The 22,322-nt window shown below is 34.7% G+C and overlaps 1 protein-coding gene across 2 annotated transcripts in view; it reads right to left on the reverse strand.

Annotated features, from left to right (window-relative positions):
* The window catches only part of OLA1 (Obg like ATPase 1), a 149,471-nt gene that overhangs the window by 3,611 nt on the left and 123,538 nt on the right, over positions 1-22,322 (reverse strand). For both annotated transcript variants that reach the window (XM_081051557.1, XM_081051558.1), the window contains 3 exons: positions 3,353-3,493; positions 2,582-2,678; positions 409-531 (listed from right to left, as the gene is read on the reverse strand). In XM_081051557.1, coding sequence (XP_080907683.1) covers positions 409-531; positions 2,582-2,678; positions 3,353-3,493 — 361 coding nt within the window. The remainder of the gene's footprint in view (positions 1-408; positions 532-2,581; positions 2,679-3,352; positions 3,494-22,322) is intronic.

Below are 22,322 nucleotides of genomic sequence, written 5' to 3' on the forward strand. Positions count from 1 at the left end.
CCATGAAGTTTCAATAAAAACTGGTTTTATTTAACTAAATTTCTGTCCCTTACCTTGAATTAATCATAAGGATATATATACATATATGTATATGTACATATATGTATATAGATATATTCCTTCTATTTTAGATATTCAAATGTAATAAGTATAATTTTTCATTGGCCATTAGTGAACAAATTATTTATAATTATTTAAAACTAATTTATTTTATTTTTAGTTTTAAAAAAACACCACAAAATTACTGAAAGACAATAATTCACACATTTTAAAAATTATCTAAAAGTATGTAAACAACAACGGCTCTTCAGTTGATAGTAACACGAAACACTGATACACTAAATAACTGCCTGAGTGTCTTCATATTAGTAAAAATTATAAAATATGAAACCCAAAATAATTCCTTACCTTGACTGCATTTTCAGAACCTTCCTCTTTAAAATCTTCGTATTTCATTACTTCAGCCATAATGAATCCTTTTTCAAAATCTGTGTGAATCTTTCCTGCAGCTTGAGGAGCCTTCGTTCCTTTCTTTGAAAAGAAAGACCAGAGAAAACTAATTGCATTTAAGATGATTGATTGTAGGTATAGAGTTTCTTTTTTCTGATCTGCAGTTGGGGTCAACTTAAACTTAGTTTAATATCAGTTAAGATGTCAGATACACAATTAGTACATTTTCAACACTGAACACAGACAGATCAGTAGATATTAAAGAAGCATAGCTTTGTTTTTCTTAACAGTCATCCACAGTTTTATTGATTTAGATGGCAGCGGTCTGGTTTTGGCCTGGGTTTCACTTCGATTTTCTATTCTTCACAGTGGAAAAAAAATAAGGATTTTCTTTTTAAAGTAACTTTCAAGATGAATTATCAAAGGTTTTAAAAAGATTAAAAAAAAACTTGAAATTTTCAGCTCATCTAAAGAACATATAAAAATCAATATATAAAGGGAGATTTTAAAGATATTTCCAACAAATCATATAATTTATGTTTGGCAAATAATTTTGAAATCCTCATAAAATTTTAATAAAATTTTCAAGCATTTTACATTATACATCCTGCCTCTAACCACCATGAGGAAAATTCAAGTTGATATAGGAAGAGAAATGTCTAATTATTACTCCATGTGTTAAATTACAAGGACATACATTCCAGACACACACAACCATGGAAAGAAATTTGAGAAATAATGGTGACCTAAAGGCTGCTTAATAAAGCATGTTAAAGTGATAAGAAATCTGACACTATAAAGCACAGTTTTTACAATAAAAGATGTATTGGGTTAATATGGCTACTCACTGATGCTTACCTGACTAAATATCTTAGCACATTAAATCATGGATACTTACAATCAGTCTTAAGATAAACCAGCTTTCAGATCTTCAAGCCCAGAACACGTTATCTTTCCTGCTACATACTTAAATTTGGACGTTTTAAGGCTTTAAAATATATAGTAAAAATAAACCCTGACAATTTGTTTACCAACTCAGATTTATTTTGACATTATTTTCTAAGTGTATATATAAAAGAACCTTGGTTAGAAATCAATCTTTTTTTTTTCTCTCTCTCTCTTTTTTTTTTAAAAAAGGGGAGAGGAGACAAAAGTGAATCTAACATTCACACAACAAACACATTTAACATTTTGTTGAACTGCCTCCATGTTCCTAACCATATTAAATCAAAATAAATGTAAAATGAATTGCACTGGTCAGTACAAACAGAAATCAAAGCAGCAGTAAAATTAATCATGTAGCATTTATTAAAAAGGCATAATAAAAATGAAAAAGACTATTTCTAAAAGTTCTGACATTATTTTTATATTACTTAACGGTACTTGGGGCTACATATATTTCAAAATATTTTTCAATAGTAACTACCATATTACAATATATTTACATCTAAAAGCAAGTCATTACAGCTCAGTTTCTATTGTCCTCTGGGAATAAATTAGTCATTGTTTCTGGTCGTAATCAAGTCATTGTATATATCCATACTTAAAATACATATCACATTTTTAAGAAGACTGAATATATAACAGCAAAAATAAACATTACTTCTATGAATTCAATTTACAAAAGGCATGAATTATTACACATTGAGTTTAGCTCTTTGAGGCCAACTGTGTATCTATGAAGAGCATAATGATGTCATATTGCTTTTATTGCTGAAAATGTAATCCGAGCAAAGCAAAGGAGGAAAGAACCACCCGCAACCCAAACAAACTTAGCGAATACAAAATGAAAAGCAACATCAATTTCACTGCAGACAAACCCAGTCACACAGATTAAGCAAGCACAATACTGGTGCGTCTTATCTCTGACCACAGGAGGAGGGTAGACAGATTCTACAGGATGAAGAAATTCAGACTATGTAATAGGCAGAATCAATTGTTACCTGCCTCAATCAATGCCGCTCCACTTTCACTGTTCAGCAGCTCACAAATAATTAAAGTTATCCTGGACAAAAACCTCATCTGTAATGACTAGCTAACCGCCACCATGACAAACTTCAAAGTCAGTGATATCAATCTGAATTCAATAGTGTGGAACTGGATATAGCTGATGAATAAGTATGAATCTTACCCTGATGGTCCATGCACGCACTTCATCTGGGCCTGCAGTGAAAAAGTATTCTAGTTGGAGTGCTGCAAACCCAGCCTTAATGATCTTTGGTAAAGCGCTGAAATAAAATGAAACAAATTCACTCAACATACAAGTTGACTGTACAAGAGATTGGTATAGAGCTAAAATTATTCATTTCAAGCAGAAAATGTTAAAGATATTAGTAAATGACTATTCATTTTTCATAATGTACTTGAAGATGTCAGAAAGGATTTTCTAAGAAATCCCCTCTAAAACTGGTTTTAATTGTATTAGTCTCTATCATTTTGAATTGTTTACTATAAAAAAAAGAAAAATTTGATTTACCCATTCTATGACTATTTTCCTCCAATATTAATTATTTGAAGGATGTGGGTCATGAAAGCAAATTTGACTTAAATCCAATGTTTAAACAATCTATTATGGCTACTCAGAAAAAACTAAGGCAACTGATTCACCCTTTCCCTTCCCCCACTGAACATGACGAAAGAGTTTTGGCGATCATTCCTTCTCAAAAATATACATAACTAATACCTATGTTATAATTAAAACACTGTACGGAGATGACAGATGACAGTTAAAAACTTAATTTAAAATAAATCTTTTCACTCTGTCTCATGGTAAAGAAAGGAGAAGATTCCCTCTTTATAATGGTAATTACTCTGTCATTTATTATTCTATCAGCGCAAGCAATTAAATTACTGCAAGGAAATAGTTGATAATAAAGTGTAGGGAAAATGAATGCTAATTAACCTTTGTGTCATGTTCGCTTCCAGATACTTCTGTCTCTCCTCAGCACTCAATTCTTGCAACTTGAGTTCCAAGGCTCCACTAAAAGGAATGACCAAGGCACCTGGGTCATACTTGTCCACCCACTCTTTAATTTTTATCAACCTGTAGACAAAAAAGGGCACAACATTATCTTGTAGTGCATGCATGACTGTACCACATTCATTATTATCAAGTAGCACATACATATTCATAAGAATTGCACGGTTTTATGATGCCATCTTTTTGTGTATAGCTTTCCAAGGTCAAGGCATTAACAGGCAGCAATTGCTTCAGGTATTCGCCATAATATTTTACTATAATCTAGTTTTACTTCAGCACATCATCTATAGGAAATGCAAATATTTTAAAACTTTTTAAGTTACAATAAATTTGTTCAGCAATAACACCTGTGCCCTTGAAAACCTTAATTTTGTGATTTATTTTCCTTACTTTACAAAGTAAATTTTTTAAAAACAAAAAGTTCTGCTTGTATAGAAATCAGACCTAAAAGTGCCAGCTAATTTTGAAGTCTTTGAAAAAAAAAAAGTTTGTTCCATCCAGATATCTATATATGCCTGGTTCAGTTCCTTATTGGACTAACAAGAGCTTACAGTTATATTGGTTTTGAGGGAGACTTTTGCTAATCAAAACAAACATGTCCAAACATACAGATTTACAAACCTAGTTGGTTATGTACACACTGCTTTTATGAACCCCACTTTTGTAGGATCATGAATAATGGAATTGCAGAGGAAATAAATTCCTTTAATCACAAAGGGTTTGAAAAGAAATTGATACCAAGTGTTACCTGAAGATGACTGAGTGATTTTTTTTTTCTTCCAAAGCACGGAGTATTTTGACAAAGTAGTAGTTAGAACATAAATGAAATAAGTGTAGTAAATATATTAACCAGGTTCTGTCCTACCACTTTGCTAGCTTTTTATTCCTGGGCAGGTTACTGAATGTGTCTAAGCCTGGGTTTCCTCGTCTATAAAAATGGAGACAATAATAGTACATATTATATTGTAAAGACTCTAGAAAAATAATGCCTGGCATATAGTAAGCAAATATTAACAGCAATTACTATTATTAATTTTCATTCTCAGGTAATCATTGTATATATGCCTATGACTCTGGAATAGTATAGTATAAAACTGAATATAGATTTCATAGAAATTTATATTCAAAATGTTAATGTATACCATGCATGGTTCCACTAGTCTCGCACGTTTAGACCAATGTTTTAACAGCTACTATGGCAAACAAACAAACAAACAAAAAACTGTGGCAGGAATCCTTTAAATAATCTATGTTAATGTCACTTTAAGGGAAAAGAAACACAAGAACGAAACCACAAATTCATTAACACTCACCTATCAAAGAAAATGGCAGAGGATCAGCGTTATTAAAAAATTAAGAACATATAGGGCCTACTGAGTAGGTTTAGAATGGGATAAAGGAATAAAAAATTCATACAATAGTTTTTACATGTTTGTTATATAAAGCTAGTGTATACTTTATTTAATATGTTATCAGTGGTTTTTGATCATAATTTTTTTTTCCTTTTGGTCACATCCTAAAAAAACTGGACCAGTCCAATCTAATCAATCATTCAACCAATAAATCAATATTTATTTTGGAATAAAGTAGTTGTCCTTTAAAATAGGAAATCCAAACCAGATATTTTCTTATCCAAAATTATGAAAGACAGGTTAAGAAAAAAGGGGAATATTTAAATTGATACTTCTACCTATAATAACATTATGAGATTCTAAGTTACTTTATAAATTTACACTATTCAAACAAAACTGTACATTAAAACATACTATTATTATACAACTCAGATACAATCAAATACGTAATTAATAGAAGATCACATACCAAACACAGACTCAATGAAAGTGAAATAAAACAAGCCCATGTAAAAGGCTAATATAAAAATATCATACATTTTGTTTCATAAACAGTCAATATAACTAATAAAACCAGAACTGTTATGAAACAACAAGATAAAAAATAATTACTTTGGTTAAAACATCAATTCAGAATAACAATAGTTTTACCCTGTCATTTTAACAGCCTTTCCTGCAGTGTCCTCAGAGGGATTATTTGCATTCCTCAGGTGTTCTATTGTACAATTCAGATGAATAAAGACTTACAAATCATTCCTCTACCGCCAATGTGAGACTTTGATCTGGTGAATACACCATTGTACCTTAACTATAATTGGCAAAAAACCTGACAGTGTAGGCATCACAAGCTTAATAACAAAGGAGAATATCTCAAAGTGTTGACAGATGATCTTCATAATGCAGAAGCAGAGCTGGTACATTTTAGCAATAAATGAGCACTGAGGTCTAAAGGTCTCTAAAGTGACTGACATCAGACCTGCTACAGCCTCACTAAAAGAAAAAGGTACCGTGGCACTCTCCGTAAAGTGAGTTAGGCTCTTTGCCTGCAAGCTTCACTTTTGTGACTTTCACTGTCATAGAAAACACAGGGAAGATGAAAAGTGAGTTAGGTTCTTTGGCTGTCTGCTCTACTTTTGTTACTTTTACTATCAAACAAAAGTGAGAAATGTCCCAAAGTGATTTTTAATTACATATTTGAAATAAGCCCTGGGTAATTAAAAAATATGACTCGATTTCAAGATTACAGGCTGGAATACATATAATATAACTATTAGGTCTGATGGTTACAAAAGTGTGATAATGAGGCCAAGATCACAAGTTTGAACCCCATTGGGACCAGTTACCTTTTGCAGAAAAATGTCTATTCTATTGCTATAAACCATATCCCAAACTATAGTCATCTCAAAAACGTGTGCTACTGGCACATGAGGGATATGGAAAATCAAAGTTGAGCTCAGTACCACTACTAGAAAAACAATTTCAAGTACATTCTATCAAAGTGACTGAATAATAATCTCCATATACAAATGTCAGCAAATGTCTAAAGAAAACTATGCAACCGTTACCGTTGTTTCCCCGAAAATAAGACCTAGTCGGACAATCAGCTCTAATGTGCCTTTTGGAGCAAAAATTAATATAAGACCTGGTCTTATTTTATTATAATATCATACTGGGTCTTATCTAACATAAAATAATATAAGACCAGGTCTTATATTAATTTTTGCTCCAAAAGATGCATTAAAACTGATTGTCTGGCTAGGTCTTATTTTGGGAGAAACAGGGTAGTGAGCAAAATAATAATAACGATGATAATATTGTCATAGAATATCAAATTATATGAGGGGAGAAGAAACAGTAAAGACAGTACACTCTTACGAGTTCAAGTATAAATACTTTCATAGTACATATTTGTTTTATAAATTTATGTGAACAGACTATTGCAAGGGGATCTATCCTTCTCTTGATAAGCAGCCAGAGCCACACTGATTTCCCCGAAGTCTTATGAGTGACAAATGGAAAGAGGAACTGCTATTAGTTGCATTTTTCTTCCTGATAATGAAGTGAGAGGACAAAGCAGGGACTATTCAGTTTTAAGGCTAAAAGGGAGATGCACTGGCCAGTTGTGATGTTAATCAGATTCTTTGGCAGAATGAGATCTTTAATATTAAGTTAGTATTTTTGGTCTTATAATCTGACTTTTCTTGGCTAGTCTTGAAATTCCAGATTCTATCATTTGATTTTCCTAGGGTTAGTTCACATTGTTTGTATTTATCTATCTTCCCAGATACCAATTTTTTTCTAAAAATTCTATTTGTTTCCCTTTCAGAATCTATCTGCTCTTATTTGGGTAACATTTTACTCGTTTAATGAATTCTTAGTCCCCTTTCAATATTTTAAAAAGATTAATTTAAAAGTTCCTTTCAGACTGCTCTAATCACTTCTAATTTCTTGAGTATAATAACTCTGCCCCCACCATTTGTCATCTGCTAACACGACCTCTCACGACAGTTGGTTCCTGTGTCTGTTCAGTGTCATTTGGGGTGTCTGGTCATTTGGCAGCAGCAGTTATGTTCCAAGGGAGTCTGTGATCCCCTGGGTTGTTGAGATGTATATAATGGGTAGTTTTGTGGTTGTTTCTTCTAGGGAAAGAGCTCTGGAGGTTTCTGCACGAGGTTATTGGTAATGCAAATTAAGGCGCCCTACTTCTTACAGTGCAGTCCCAATCTCTAATTTCCTAAAGGCAATAGTTTCCTCCCTTGTCTGGAAGGGATGGAAGGCGGCGCATTTTTCCAGTATCTGATCATGGAAAGGACAGCCTTTTCTAGGCTTTATGAATGAGACGCATTCCATCATTGGTAGCCTGGGGCCTGTACCTGGGCTCTTATTCCCAGACGGACACTAAGGCCTCTAAGCCATACACAAGCACAGCTTCCCCCGAGGGCCATACACCACCAATTCCTCTCTACCGTCACTGTCCTCTTTGCTTTTGGCACATACAGAATCCCTTTTCTTGCTTTCGAGTCCTGCTATGTGTTCTGAAAATACCATATCTTCATCAATACTACCCTTTTCTGGTTATTTTCTCTGGTGTTTCTACATATTTGAAACAACAAGGGACATTCTTGTATTGGCTCAGTCCACCATCTTAACTCAAGGCTCCTTTTTATTGTACGATAAATACGATAGCTTTCAACATTTTTGGACCATCACTCACGGGAAGGAATAGATTTTATACTTGAATCAAACATATGGCGCACAGACATATTTTCATACACATGTCAGACAGGTGTCACAAAACCATACTTACCTTTATAATGGGATATAAAACAGTCCCAAAGCTACTATTTGATATTCTGCATAAAATTAAATTCTTGCAACTTAAATAAACCCGAAATAGTTTTCTCTAATATATTTTAATAAGAATTTTAATTTATTCTTTTCTACACTTCATGTCCATCTAGCCATTCAACAACCCTCAGGTACTCAAACTCTGATTATATTTTCTAAAAATCCTTTGACGGCTCAATCCAGCACTAAAGCCAAGTTACACTACCACTTATGATACCTTTGTTGAACATTAGAACTCTCTCAAATCTGTTTATTCTATTTTGCAACATCAAAGTGTATTTAAAATCTTTTAAGTTGTTACACATGGTAATTTTAGGTCCTTGTACACACCTCATGTAGTTTTCTGGGTGAATCTAGGTCTTGACTTAAAAAAAAAAATAGCAGTGATATCTTGCTCTAACTGAATTTAACTGCTGGCATGAACCACGTGTCAACATTCAGAAAATGATGCAACTTACACAAAGGAGAATCCAGAGTTGATTTATTCAGTGACTTGACGTTATTCAATGTTATTAAGGACCTGACCTTAAATAAACTAGTTCCCCTCATGTTGTTCATGGTATGGAGGTACCGTAAATCCAGAGGGTAGTGATAAACACTGAGGACATTTTTAGTCTCCTCCCTTGCAGGTTTACTCTCATTTCTACTAAAACTGTTCAGCGTTTCAAAGAATGACTTTAAGATACCACATTTCTCTTTTCCATTTTCCAAACATGATCCCTACAAATTTACATCGATTTACAGTGTTCTGAAACAAAAAGAAAAAAAAACAAGAACAAAGAGAGAGTAAGGCTTACGGAAGGTAAAGTTATCTTCTTAAAGATGACATAAATATTATTTAATCAATCATCATTTTATAAATAGTAACAAATAATACTGGAAACCTACACTAAAACAGCACAATGTACAAACTGAAATACATACCACAAACAATATTCATTCAAAGCCAAAAAATTAGCTCTAGAAAATCTAAAATTCCCAACTCTTAGAAATTCTTTAAATAAAGTTATTAGAATGGATTTATTAAGAAAGTCAGTGGGGAAAAAAAGAGGGAGATGAATACGAGGTATGATAAAAAAATACGGAGAATGTTTAAATAAAAAATTGTTACAGTGAAAGACACATTGCCATTAACCCCCCTCAAAATATCCGCCCTCACTTTGAACATACTTATTGCATATTTCTTGCCCCTTTCTGAAGCAGTTCTGGAAGCCCTCTTTCGTGTCTTTAGTTGCACTGTCATGGCTGCCTTGATGTTCTGAATCATTCGACTTTGGGGAAGAGCCAGAAGTCGCATGTTGCCAGATGCGGTGAATAAGGTGGATGAGGACACACTGTAATGTTTTTAGGTGACAGAAATTGCTGTACCAGAAGCGATGTGTGACACGGAGCGTTGTCATGATGGAGGATGAACTAAAGACACTCACGAAAGAGGACTTCCAGAACTACTTCAGAAAGTGGCAGGAACGATGGGATCAGTGTGTTTGAAGTGAAAGGGGAGTATTTTGAGGGGATTAATGGCAATGTGTCTTTTACTAATAAATTTTTATTTAAACATTCACTGTATCTTTTGATCACACCTCATACCAAAAAGTAATTTCCAGTATAATTGATTAGTGTCTAGAAATCTAATCCCTCTTCTACAAGAGATCCTCATCTTTGATGTATGTAATAGACTTCAAGTTTCAGTGTTCTTGTTCAATTTCATGGACTTATATAGAATAACAATTATAACTTCACTCCTCAAAGTGGTCACAACACTTGGGTGACTTGTTAGAAATGCAGGACCGCAGAATCTGAATTTTAAAGATTCTCAGGTATTTCATATGCATGTTAAACTTCCAGACGCAGTGAACTAATAAAGGCCTTTGAAAATAAAAGCACATTAACTGAAAGCTTGAAAATGTCTGAAATAACTCTGCAGACAAACTGATAGCTAAGCAAATGTTGATACCTATCCCACCAATATGAGAGGAGAATAACAGAATAACACTTGCTTACCCCTCCTAGGTTCAAAAAACCAGAAGAGAAAAAAGTCACTACAATTTCAGGAAGTGTAATAAAAATGTTTGCTCTGAATCCCCTGCAATGTCAAAAGAAGTTTCAAATTCACAGTAAAAATAATTAGTTTAGACAGAATTACTATGGTCAACAGTTTCTTACTTTGTAAGACATAATTATCCCTCTTTTATTCTAATAAGCCTCAATACCTGGAAAAACATCTGTAGTAAGTTAGCTTTGGAGTCTAGATTCAAATTATAAGAAGTGATTCCAGCAGAGGGGACTTTGTGAAATCTGAATTCATAACAAGTAAAAGGAATATCATCACAAATTGTTTACTATGAGAGCCTGTGTCTGAAAAATGCTATTTATTTTGCAGTCGCTATAATAAAATGGCATTTGTATACATACCCACATAAATACATACATATGTATATGTATGTATAGTTTGCAGCAAATCAAAATTGGATTTCAGGCTTTCTGTTTCAAGGATTAACAAGGTTTATGACTCTCATGATAACTGGAAGGTTATGAGGAAACTGAAATGATAGGTGTTATGACAGCAGACAACCTTAAAAGCAAATTTAAAACATTGGAATATGTTTATTCCAACACTTTGGGCTCACCATGACTGAGATTCCTTTAATCCTTACTATGCTTTCATAAGAAGATAACAAATTGCAAAGATAACACATGCAATTAATTTATATATGATAAATATGTAACTACTGTATGGAAATATTTTCTATGTTCAGCGAAAAGTCTCCATAAAAAAAAAAAGTCTCACAATGCATAAACAGGAGGAAACACCAGGGTGAATCCTAATTAGGTTGAGGAAATCGTAGTAATCCCATTCTCCAGCTGGCAACTGGTCTGAGAGTGGGTATGTGAAACAGTCTGGTCAATGGGACAAGAAGGGAAACATAGGGAAAGATTTCAAAAGGCTCCCTTTGGCCCTTAAAAGAGAAAACAGAATTTTTGCTGTCCACGATGTCTGGATCTTACCCCTGGAACTCTAGCAGCCATGTTGTGACCCAAAGAATGGAAAAGTTGAGAAAAACCCTTATTCTTGGTAATATCACAGGGACACTGAACTAACCAAGCCTGGAAGACAAACTATCTTGGGTCTTGTTATGTATTGGGATTGTCTTTGTAGCTGAAAGCATCCAGATTAATCCTCATTTAAGTATATGACTGAAGCACCTCTTAACTGCTCTAATTTATTCTTTAAGAAACCAGTTCCTGCAGAGCTTTCTCTGAGCTTCCATATGGATAGATGCTATCACCACAATCTACCTTATACTATAAATGACCTATTTTCTTGTTTATCTCCTCCCACTATACTCGTAAACTAAAACTAAAAACTTCCTGAGGTCAGGGACTTGTCTTCGTTCTCTGATATACCCACAGAACTCTCCTAACACAGCACCTGGCACACACTGGATGCTCAAACATTCTCTGACTGAATAATAAGGTGGAACGAGCTTTAGCTAATAACTAGTTGACTGACCACAGGCAGCTGTTTAGGGCCTCTTAGCTTTAATTTATTCATCTGCAGACTAAGGAGTTTTCACACTGTGCTGGGCTCCCTAAAAGAGCTCCCAAGGTGCTTGGAGGAGAAAGGGTAGGGAGAGCTAGGGAGGAGGAACAGCGGGGTTCTGGACCCCCCACTCTTGCATGTCAACCAGAGCTGCACCATTCTCACGTGTTCCATTTCTGCATCAGACTTCATCAAAAGAGTTTTGTTGTTTTTAAGAACTCTAAAGTTTAATGATTGAATGGTCCTTTTTCGATGGTAAATTCTATCATTTTTATGGCAAATGCCAGAAATCAAACAAATACAAGTGCTAAAATCTTTTGGCACTTCAGATTTCTGCTTAAATGCTGTTTTTTATGGTCTTTTTAAAAAAAATTTTTTAAGCCTCTCTCTTGCCATTTTCTGTCACTCTCTATTCTCACTTTGACTTATTTTTCCTTATAGCACTTATTGTATTATGTTCTTAATGTTTATTATCTTCCTCCCAGCACTGGTGAACCTACTTTACTCATTTCTTAGAGCATGGAACTTTTAGAATATTTTGTTCACTGTGGTATCTCCAGCACCACTTACTATAGAAGTTGGCACAAGCTGATGCTCAGTAAATGTTGGATAGATCAATGAATAGGAATGAATTAAGCTGAAAGTTCATCTAAAAAAGATTAGTTAAATAAACACTCAGAAGTACATGATTCTTCTGCCAGAGCCAACCTTTAGACATTAGTAAGCTATAGCTGACTTGACTATTGGAGCTATGCACATTTGATAGCTAGAATGATGAAGTAAAAAAATCATACCAACAGAAAGTGGGGGGAGAATACCTAATTCAGGTAAGGCTATACAAAGAAAAATTCATAATATAGTGGTGTTATTGTCATTCCCAAGTTAAGTCTGTGGCTTGAATTACTATAATTCAAGTCTGAACATGAAGGTTCATTGTGAATGTACCAAAATGAGCACCTCAAATGTTAAGATGTTCCCTGAATCTCAGGTTTCATAACCTCTTCAAGGCTACTAAGTTACGATTTATGTTCACACTAAGTGTCCCCAACCAGGGCACATTTTTGATATTTTAGAGGAGTGTTTATCAAAATATAGTTTCTGGACCACCTGTGAATCCTGGACTCTATAAAACACCTAGATTTATGATTTTGGGAAGTGGCATTTGCACGCAACTCTTATAACACTTTGTACTCTGATGGCTGAGAGGCACCATTTTGAATCTTTGCCATTTCTTTGCAATTCTTTATTCTAGTTTTAAACATTACACATAGAAATATTCTGTAATTATAGTTGTCATGAGGTATGAAACCAGTATATGTAGCTTAAGACTATGAAATGTTAGCTCCAAGAAAACTTCCCAACTTATCATGATCCTATAGACGAAATGAAATTCTGCCTATGGAGCCCTAGGATAAACTATCTTTCCTTCCATTTTTGTGCAAAGAGGAAGACACCAGGTTGATGCAATCCATAATCAAAACCTAAATTTATAGGGATAGTGACATATCTTGAATTATCACAGAAACAGCTTTTTAGAGAATGTAAATGGTATCAGAAATGGCACCTCTGCATCCAGACTATTTATGAAGAAGAAAGTCAAAAGACTACTTTTGATATCATGGAAGAGATGGGGGAGAAGATGCTTGGAATAAGAGTGAGTGTATTTACTTGGAGTGGAGGGAAAGTATGCATTGCAACATGTATCATAGGGTTAGTGTGCCAAAGAAACACAGCAGCGTAAAGACGATGAAAACTTTCGTATTGAGCCTTTTTGAGATTGGCCTAAATTTATGAAGAGCTTGTAAATGATAAAAACTACAAAACATCATTAACAGAAATTAAAGACCAAAGTAAGTGGAAAGACATCTGGTTCATGAATTGGAAGACTTAATATTGTTAAGATGTTGGTGTTCCCCAAATTGATCTACAGATGTAATACAATCTACCAAATTCCTGCTGCCTTTTGTGTAGAAATTTAGAGCCAATCCTAAAACTCATATGAAAACAGGAGGACCCAGGATAGCCAAAACAATTCTGAAAAAGAAGAACAAAACTGGAGGGCTTCCCCTTTCCTATTTCAAAACTACTATATGACTATAGTAATCAAGACTATGTAGCATTGGCATAAGAGAAGAATAGAATTGGACTAGAATTGAGAGCTCAGAAATAAATCTATACATTTATGATCAATTGATTTAAAATAATTGTAATCGTGGCAAAAACCATAAAATTTACCATCTTAACTATTTTTAAATGTACAGTTCAATAGTGTTAACTATATTCACACTGTGTGATGAATCTTCAGAACTTTTTCATCTTGCAAATCTGAAATTTTATGCCCATTGAACAACACCCCAACCCCCAGCCCCTGGCTCTATAAGTCTGACTACTTTATTTATTTATTTATTTATTTATTTATTTATTCTACCCCCTTTCTTCCGCCTTCCCCTCCCCTCTCCGATTCAAGCCATTGTTTCTCATAATACCCATGCTGGCTGCCGGCCGCCGGCCACTCACGCTGGCCACCAGCTGCTCATGGCAGCACATGGCAGCCCAGCTCCAGGGAGAGCCATTGTTCACAATGTTAGCTGTAGAGGGCACAGCTCAACAGGCCCATGTGGGAATCGAACTGGCGAGCTCAGTGGTGGGAGCACAGTGCTCCAACCACCTGAGCCACTGGGCCATCCCAAGTTTGGCTACTTCAGACACATCTCACAAGTAGTCATACAATTTTTGTCTTTTTGTGATTGGCTTACTTCACTTGGCATAACATCCTCAAGATTCATCCATGTTGTAGTGTATGACAGGACTTCCTTCTTTTTTAAAGCTGAATAATATTCCATTGTATGTATATATCATTTTGTTTATCCATTCATTCACTGATGGACATTTGGGTTGTTTCACCTTTTGAGTATTGTGATGAACATGGGTCTACAGATATCTCTTCAAGATCCTGCTTTCAATTTTTTTGAATATATATACCCAGAAGTGGAATTGCTGGATTATATGGTAATTCTGTTTTTCGTTTTTAAAGGAACCTCCATATTGTTTTTCATAGTGGGTACACCATTTTTCAATTCCACCAACATCACACCAGGGTTCCAATTTCTCCTCATCCTTGCCAAACACTTGTTATTTTCTTTTTATAGTGGCCATTTTGATGGGTGTGAAATGATTGCCATCTCATTGTGGTTCTGATTTGCATTTCTCTAATGATTAGTGATGTTGAGCATCTTTTCATGTGCGTGTTGGCCATTTATGTATCTTCTTTGGAGAAATGTTTATTCAAGTTCTTTGCCTTTTTTTAAATTTAGTTATTTCATTTTTTTGTTATTGAGTTTTTGTTATGGTCAATTGATTTTTGACAAGGTTACCAAAATAATTCAGTGGGGAAAGAACAGTCAAGAAATGTGCTTTGACAACTGGATATCCACAAACAAAAATTAAATAAAATAGGCCAAAGACCTAAGTGTAAGAGTGAAAACTGTAAAACTCTTAAAAGAAAATAGGTGAACATCTTCGTGACTTTGGATTAGGCAAGTTTCTTAGATATCACACATAAAGCACAAACAACCAAAGAAAAAAAATAGATTTTTATCAAAATTAAAAATTCTGTGCATCAAAAAACACTATCAAGAAAGTAAAATGATTGGGGCGGCCTGTTAGCTCCGTTGGTTAGATCACAGTGCTCTTAACAATAAGGTTGTCGGTTCGATCCCTGCATGGGCCACTGTGAGCTGTGCCCTCCACAACTACAGTGAAACAACTGCTTGACTTGGAGCTGACGGGTCCTGGAAAAACACACTTAAAATAAATAAAAGTTTAAAAAAAAAGTGAAATGATAATTTACAGTAAGAGAAAAATATTTGGAAATCATATCTGATAAGGGGTTCATAGCCAGAATATATTAAAATACTCAATAATTATAGTTTATAATTCAACAATAAAAAGACAAAAACCCAACTTAAAATGGGAAAAGGACTTGAATACATTTCTCCCAAGAAGATACACAAATGGCCAAAAAGCACATGAAAAGATGTGCATTCAATATCACTAATCATTAGAGAAACGAGTATCAAAACCACAATGAGATACCATTCCACACCCAGTAGGACGATTATAATAAAAAAGACAGACAATAATAAGTGGTATATCCATACAATGGAATGTAATTCAGCCATAAAAGAAATGAAGTACAGTTGACCCTTGAACAACACAGGTTTATACTATGTGGGTCCACTTATACACAGATTTTTTTCAATTAACGCTATAAATGTGTTTTCTCTTCCTTATGATTTTCTTACCATTTTCTTTCCTCTAGCTTACTTTATTGTAAGAATACAGTATATGTGCAAAATGTACAAAATGCGTTGGTCGACTTTTTATGTTAATGGTAAGACTTCCGATATAGTAGGTTATTAGTAGCTAAGTTTTAGGGACTCACAAATTACATGCAATTTTTGACTGCATGGGGGTCAGTGCCCCTAACTCCCATGTTGTTCAAGGGTCATGCAGCATGTCCTTGAACAATATGGATGAACCTTGAAAACATTATACTAAGTAAAAGAAGCCACTCACAAAAGGCCACATATTACATGATTCAATTTATACGAAATATTCCTCAATAGATAAATCCAAAGAGAAACTAGATTAGTAGTTGCCACGGGCTCGGTGGAGGAAGCAATGGGAAGCGTCAGTGGGCACAGGGTTTCTTTTAAGGGTGATAAAAATGTTCTGGAATTAGTGGTAATGCTGGCACAACATTATGAATAAATGTTTTAAAATATGAATATATTTAAAAACCCTGCGCCCAGTAAGGTTTAAGGTTCTTGGAACTGTGGTGAAATGACATAACGAAATCAGTTTTAGAAATCAGTTTTACCACAGGTTAATTGATATAAACAAAAGTTCCTATGGTATCTCATCAATGTTACAATGAAACAACGTTGAATGAAAAGTCGTTACTTGAGGATCTGCTGGAGTTTAAAAGGGAGAATTCTGTGTATGTTATCTGAAAAATAAAAACCCCAAAGCTAAACTAAGAATTTAAAGATAAAAACCAAATGCTAATATTCTGCACATTATGATTCTATAATATCTGACCTTCCTTCAGATATAGTAACGATCAACAGAAAAAAAGATTTTGGAGTTAGGCAAGAATCGATTTAAATTCCAGCTTAATCGCATACTAGCTATAAGATCCTGGGAAGCCATCTAATCTTCTGAAACTCAGTTTAATCACCTGTAACACAAATAATACCTATCTTCACAGGTAAGTGTTAGTATTGAAGTGCCTAGAACACAACAGGCCTTCAAATGTGAGCCCCCAATCTTAGCTGTCTCCTGTTAGTGAGTGGGGTCATTCTTAATAGTTACTGTAAAGTTAAAAATACTGTTAAATTGCCTGTGAGTAAAAATTAGAGCTCTTTATAAATATCAGATCTGTGTTTCTGGGAAGAAGTCTTACCTAACTGACTATCTATAGATAGAGAGGTAACTAGAAGGGAAAGAATTTGAGCACAATGACTGCAAAAAAGTGTATTAAGTAACTATGTATACTAATAAGCATCATGTTAGATCTTGGGAATGCAACTTTGAAAGAGGGAGTGTGTGGGGAAAGTACAAACACATAATTATAAAAGAGCATGAGAATTGTTATGATAGGGTAAGTAATGTGCATAATAAAGAGGAGGGTTCACTATCTCAATAAAGGATGATTTGAGCCTCATGAAAACCAGGATATTTGGAAAAAGAAACCAATACACTTAATGGGTTTTTCAGTTATATAACATTTACCCCCTCTCAGGTTAATTTAGTTATAATAGGAAAAGCAGAATAGGAAAGGGATTTTTCTTCATGACAGACTTCAAATTTAGTCGGGCCAGTAAGAAACCCCCGAGGGAAAGATAAATAGGTATATGTCAGAATCCATTTGCACAGACCTCCTTTCCCAAATGGAGCCTTCTTCCTGAAATTGTTCTTAATTCATGCTCTAGAGGGTGCTTCCATATGGTACCAAAGAAATCTGTTTCCTCATGATTCGGTTTATCCAAATCTTCACACTGTCTATTAATATTTACCATGTGGGGTAGATGTAAATTGCATAACCAAGCAGACACAGAAGGATACAAACCCAAGGCAAAGAGTCACTGTGAAAAAGGGAAAGTCACTGTATCTGTATCTTTGGAGAAAAGGGATTTGGAGGCAGGGGAGACACAAGAAGCACTAAAAAAAGAGAAAAGTTCTTACGCAAACTTCAATAGTTGCAAATATATACATTCAACTATTCTTATTAACAAAACATTTTCAGAAGTGCTAAATGGAACCATGCTAGATGAGAGATGAAGTGTGTTTTCCCTACCAGTGGTATGCAATCTGTGGCAAAACTTTCAGCTGCTTCTGAAAGAACTTACTCTCTGTTATAAGAATATTTATTTTAACAAAATTTGGTGTGCATAATCTTATACAAAGTGCAAATTGGCTTAATGGAATCTTTTTACACAAGAAAAGGAGTAACTGGGAAACGTGGAAGTAGAATCACATCTACCAAAATCTGTAATTGGATTCATAGCTTGTAGTTTGTCCTAGCAAGCAATAAGCCAGAGTCCATTATTTTACTGAAAAGACACTTTATGCAAAATCAACTTTTGTAAATAAAATACGTTAATTTATTTTAATGAAAGGAATCCTATAATTAAAGGACTCCCACAGGCAATCCCTTTGCAAAGGAGGTAGTATAGAATAAGGTTATGGAGAACTGGGTGGGACCAGACAGAGGAGGAATCATTGAACCTTTCTAAAGTCTCAGTTTTCTTACCTACAAATGAAGATAACAGTATCTACTTTAGAAAGTTGTTGTGAAGAGTAAATGAGAAAGTGCATGTAAAATGCTTAGCATGGTATCTGACACAAGGTAAGTGCTCAAAATATATCAGCTGTTATCTATAAAGTGAAGAATGGCTTTGTCTTTTTTGAGCTTCAATGTTCAGACCACAATTTCTTAAACAGAATTGAGTTGTATTTATAATCTGGCTATTAATCAGATTTATATAAAGTAGGTCTAAGTACTAACCATTACAAATTTATTTAAAGGCACTTCTTTTCTTTATTTTCCTCCTTAGACTGTCCTGTAGCTGTATAGAAAAACGGAAAGTTTTGCTACTCGTTAAAATCACTGCTGAACCATAGTCCCAGTTTCTAAGAAAGGGTAAAAAATTATTTAGGGTTGCAAATATCACATAGGAAATAGATTTTGAGGTAAACCAGTAGGAAACCTATTTGACTGCAAAACTTTCTAAACCAATATTACTCAATATAGTCAGTCTAGGAACTACTTTTTACTTGGTTATGGTATGCAGAGCAGTGTCTCACACCTGTTTCCTGGCCACCTTGGGAGAGGTAAAACTGATAAAACATTTTTTCCTTTGCTCCCAATTCCTAGTTCAAAGGTTTTTGTGCACCACCCTGACACATTGCCTCCCACATTTATCTACTGTTTTAAATAAATTCACTTGAAAAGCAATTGACTTAAGACCACTTTTAATTTTGTTCCCAGTGGATATATATCTTTTCTCCAATAACTAATCTAACTGTCAGAGTACTAAAGGTACTCTACCTTTACATTGTAATCAAAGAAAAATTAAAAATACTATACCACTTTTGTCTATCAAATTAGTAAAGATTAAACCAACAATAATACCCAGTGTTGGCTGGGGTTAAGGAAAATGTAATTTCTTGGATGGCTACAAGGACATTCACTGAGCTTTATTCATTTAATTAAAAAAATAAAAAGAGGTCAAATAATCTAAATAAAAAACACCAAGGGACCTCGATAAACAAAATACAGTGCATTGATATAATAACATATCACACAGTCATTGAAAACAGTACTATAAAGAACATGGAAAAAGTATATATAAATTAATGTCGCATTTTTTTTTATACCTTTTTTTTTTTTTTTAAGATTTTATTGGGGGAAGGGGAACAGGACTTTACTGAGAACAGTGTAAACTTCCAGGACTTTTTTTCCCCAAGTCAAGTTGTTGTCCTTTCAGTCTTAGTTGTGGAGGGCATAGCTTAGCTCCAGGTCCAGTTGCCGTTGCCATTGCCGTTGCCGTTGCCCACGCTCCAACCAACTGAACCATCCAGGAGCTCAGCGGCAGCTCAGCTCAAGGTGCCGTGTTCAATCTTAGTTGCAGGGGGTGGAGTCCACCATCCCTTACAGGACTCAAGGAGTTGAACTGGCAACCCTGTGGTTGAGAGCCCACTGGTCCATATGGGAATCGAACGGCAGCCTTCAGAGTTAGGAGCACGGAGCTCCAACCGCCTGAGCCACCCGGCCGGCCCCGCATATATAAAAATTTTACTCACACAAAGATGTTTATTAAATATTTACTATGTACCAGAAGCTGTGCTGGTAAAATGCTTAGTTGGCAGGAATAAATAAGACAAACACTGTCCTTGTCTTTACAGAGCTTATCAAGTCAGCCTGTTGATTTCTCTACGTATTTTTATACATACCTGATAGGAAACAAGGAGCCATCGATGGCTTTAAAAAATTATTTTTGTATTGAGGTATAATTAAAAATAATAAAGAGCACAGATCATAAATGTTCAATTCGATGAATTTTGAAAACTTCATATGCACATGTAACCCCCTCCCCAAAAGAAAAGAGAACATTTCCATGTTCCCACAAAATTCCCTTATGATGCTTTCTAGTCAATCTACCACCTTTCCACACTGCTCTGTGTATTTCATTGGTGAGGTGTATGACTTCCATAGTATAAATATGACACAATTTTTTAATCGATTCTCCTAGTGATGGACATATGAGTTGCTTCCAGTTTGGGGCTATTATTAATAAGGCTGCTATTATTATTCTGTGTAATGAAAACATTTATAACATATGAACATATGTTTTTATTTCTTTTAGATAAACACTGTAAGTTGGAATTACTATATCACAGAGTAGATGTATGCTTAAGTTAAAAAAAAAAAAACCTGCCAGTTTTCCAAAGCAGTCAGACCATTTTATATTCCCACCAGTAATATATGACATTCCTATTCCACTTCCTTGTCCACATTTGGCATTGTTAGTTATTTGATTTTAGCCATTCTAGTGAGTATGAAATCATATCTCATTGTGGTTTTAAATTGCCTTTTCCTGGTGCTTAAGATGCTGAGTTTATTCATGTATCTTCTTTTGTATAATGTATGTTTAAGTCATTTGCCTATTTTTAAAATTGGGTCATTCGTCTTTATATTATTCATTTATAGAAATTTGAAAGATATATTCTAGATATAAGTCCTTGGTCAGATATATGTGTAGTGAACATATTTTTCCAGTCTATGGCTAGTGTATTCATTTTCTTAATGGTGTTTTTTGATGAACAGAAGTTATTCATTATAACGAAGTCCAATATTTTATTTTATGGTTAGTACTGTACTTTTTGTATCTCATCCAAGAATTCTTTGCCTATCCCAAGTTGTGAAGATACTCTCTTATGTTTCAATGAAGGATCGTGGACTGAGAAAATGGCAGAGTGAACATGTTTAAAGCAAATCAGAATGTCCTGCAGATGAAAAGAAGCTACAGAGTCAAGGATGATAAGCTAGGAGGCTGTTACCTAACTCAAAAATGAAGTGATAAGGTTTTAGTCTTGGTTGATAAGCAGTGTAATTGAAGAGCAAGGCATGAATAAGGGCCAGATTTAGAAGAAAAAAGATGGAACTTAGTGATTAAGTGAATATGAAAGAAGATATGTTAAAAGGATTTGAAGAACTTAAAACCTAAAAGATTCAGCGAGTACTATACTACTACTATCAACAAAGATAGGAAAATCTGAAAGTAGATTCCACTGTGGATGTACTATAGCTAAAATAAGGAATTTAGTTTTATACACACTAGACTTAACAATGATAATGGAATAGCCAAATGGAATTTTGTTGTTGAGAGTTAGGAATAATGAAACCTGAAAAGGGCTAAGAGGAGGAATCCAAGCCTGTAGATGTGCGAATCATTAGCAGAAAGCAGAGCTTCTCAAAGTATCATCTGTGTGTCAGCAGCATCAGCATCACCGAGGAACTTGCAGGGCTTGACAATTTTCAGGCCCCATCCCAGACCTACTGAATCAGAAACTCTGGAGGTGGAGTCAACAATCTGTTTGAAGAAATACTCCAAATGAGTTCACTGCATGCTGAAGTTTGAGAGCCACGCTAACACATAGGTTAGAGTTGAAGGCAGAAGCACAGAGGGCAAGTGAAAAAAGTTAACGCAGTCCCTCAATCCCTAATCCCTAGGGAAGAGCCCCGGCAGGCAGAGAGAAAATCAGTAAAGAGATCAGAAGTGACAACTACCATACCTGTTACCCAGAAGCCAAGCAGAAGAGAATGTCGTGAAGTTTCTAAGCACAGTTTATTCTGAAAGGGAGGAGACAGAAAGACAGAAACAGGAACACAGAATGGAGCATCCTTTCATCTATGATAGACTTCTTCCTCTCCCCCCACCATGGATTCACATTGTTTTGAGGAAAACTATTACTCGGGATATATTTTTTACACTAAATTTCCTTTAAATAAGGGAAATCTACAAACATAATAAAAATACTACTGGGGCCGGCCCGGTGGTGCAGGCGGTTAGAGCTCCGTGCT

The sequence above is a fragment of the Rhinolophus hipposideros genome (genome assembly GCF_964194185.1).
Source record: "Rhinolophus hipposideros genome assembly, chromosome: 6".
In the NCBI taxonomy this organism is placed as follows: Eukaryota; Metazoa; Chordata; class Mammalia; order Chiroptera; family Rhinolophidae; genus Rhinolophus; species Rhinolophus hipposideros.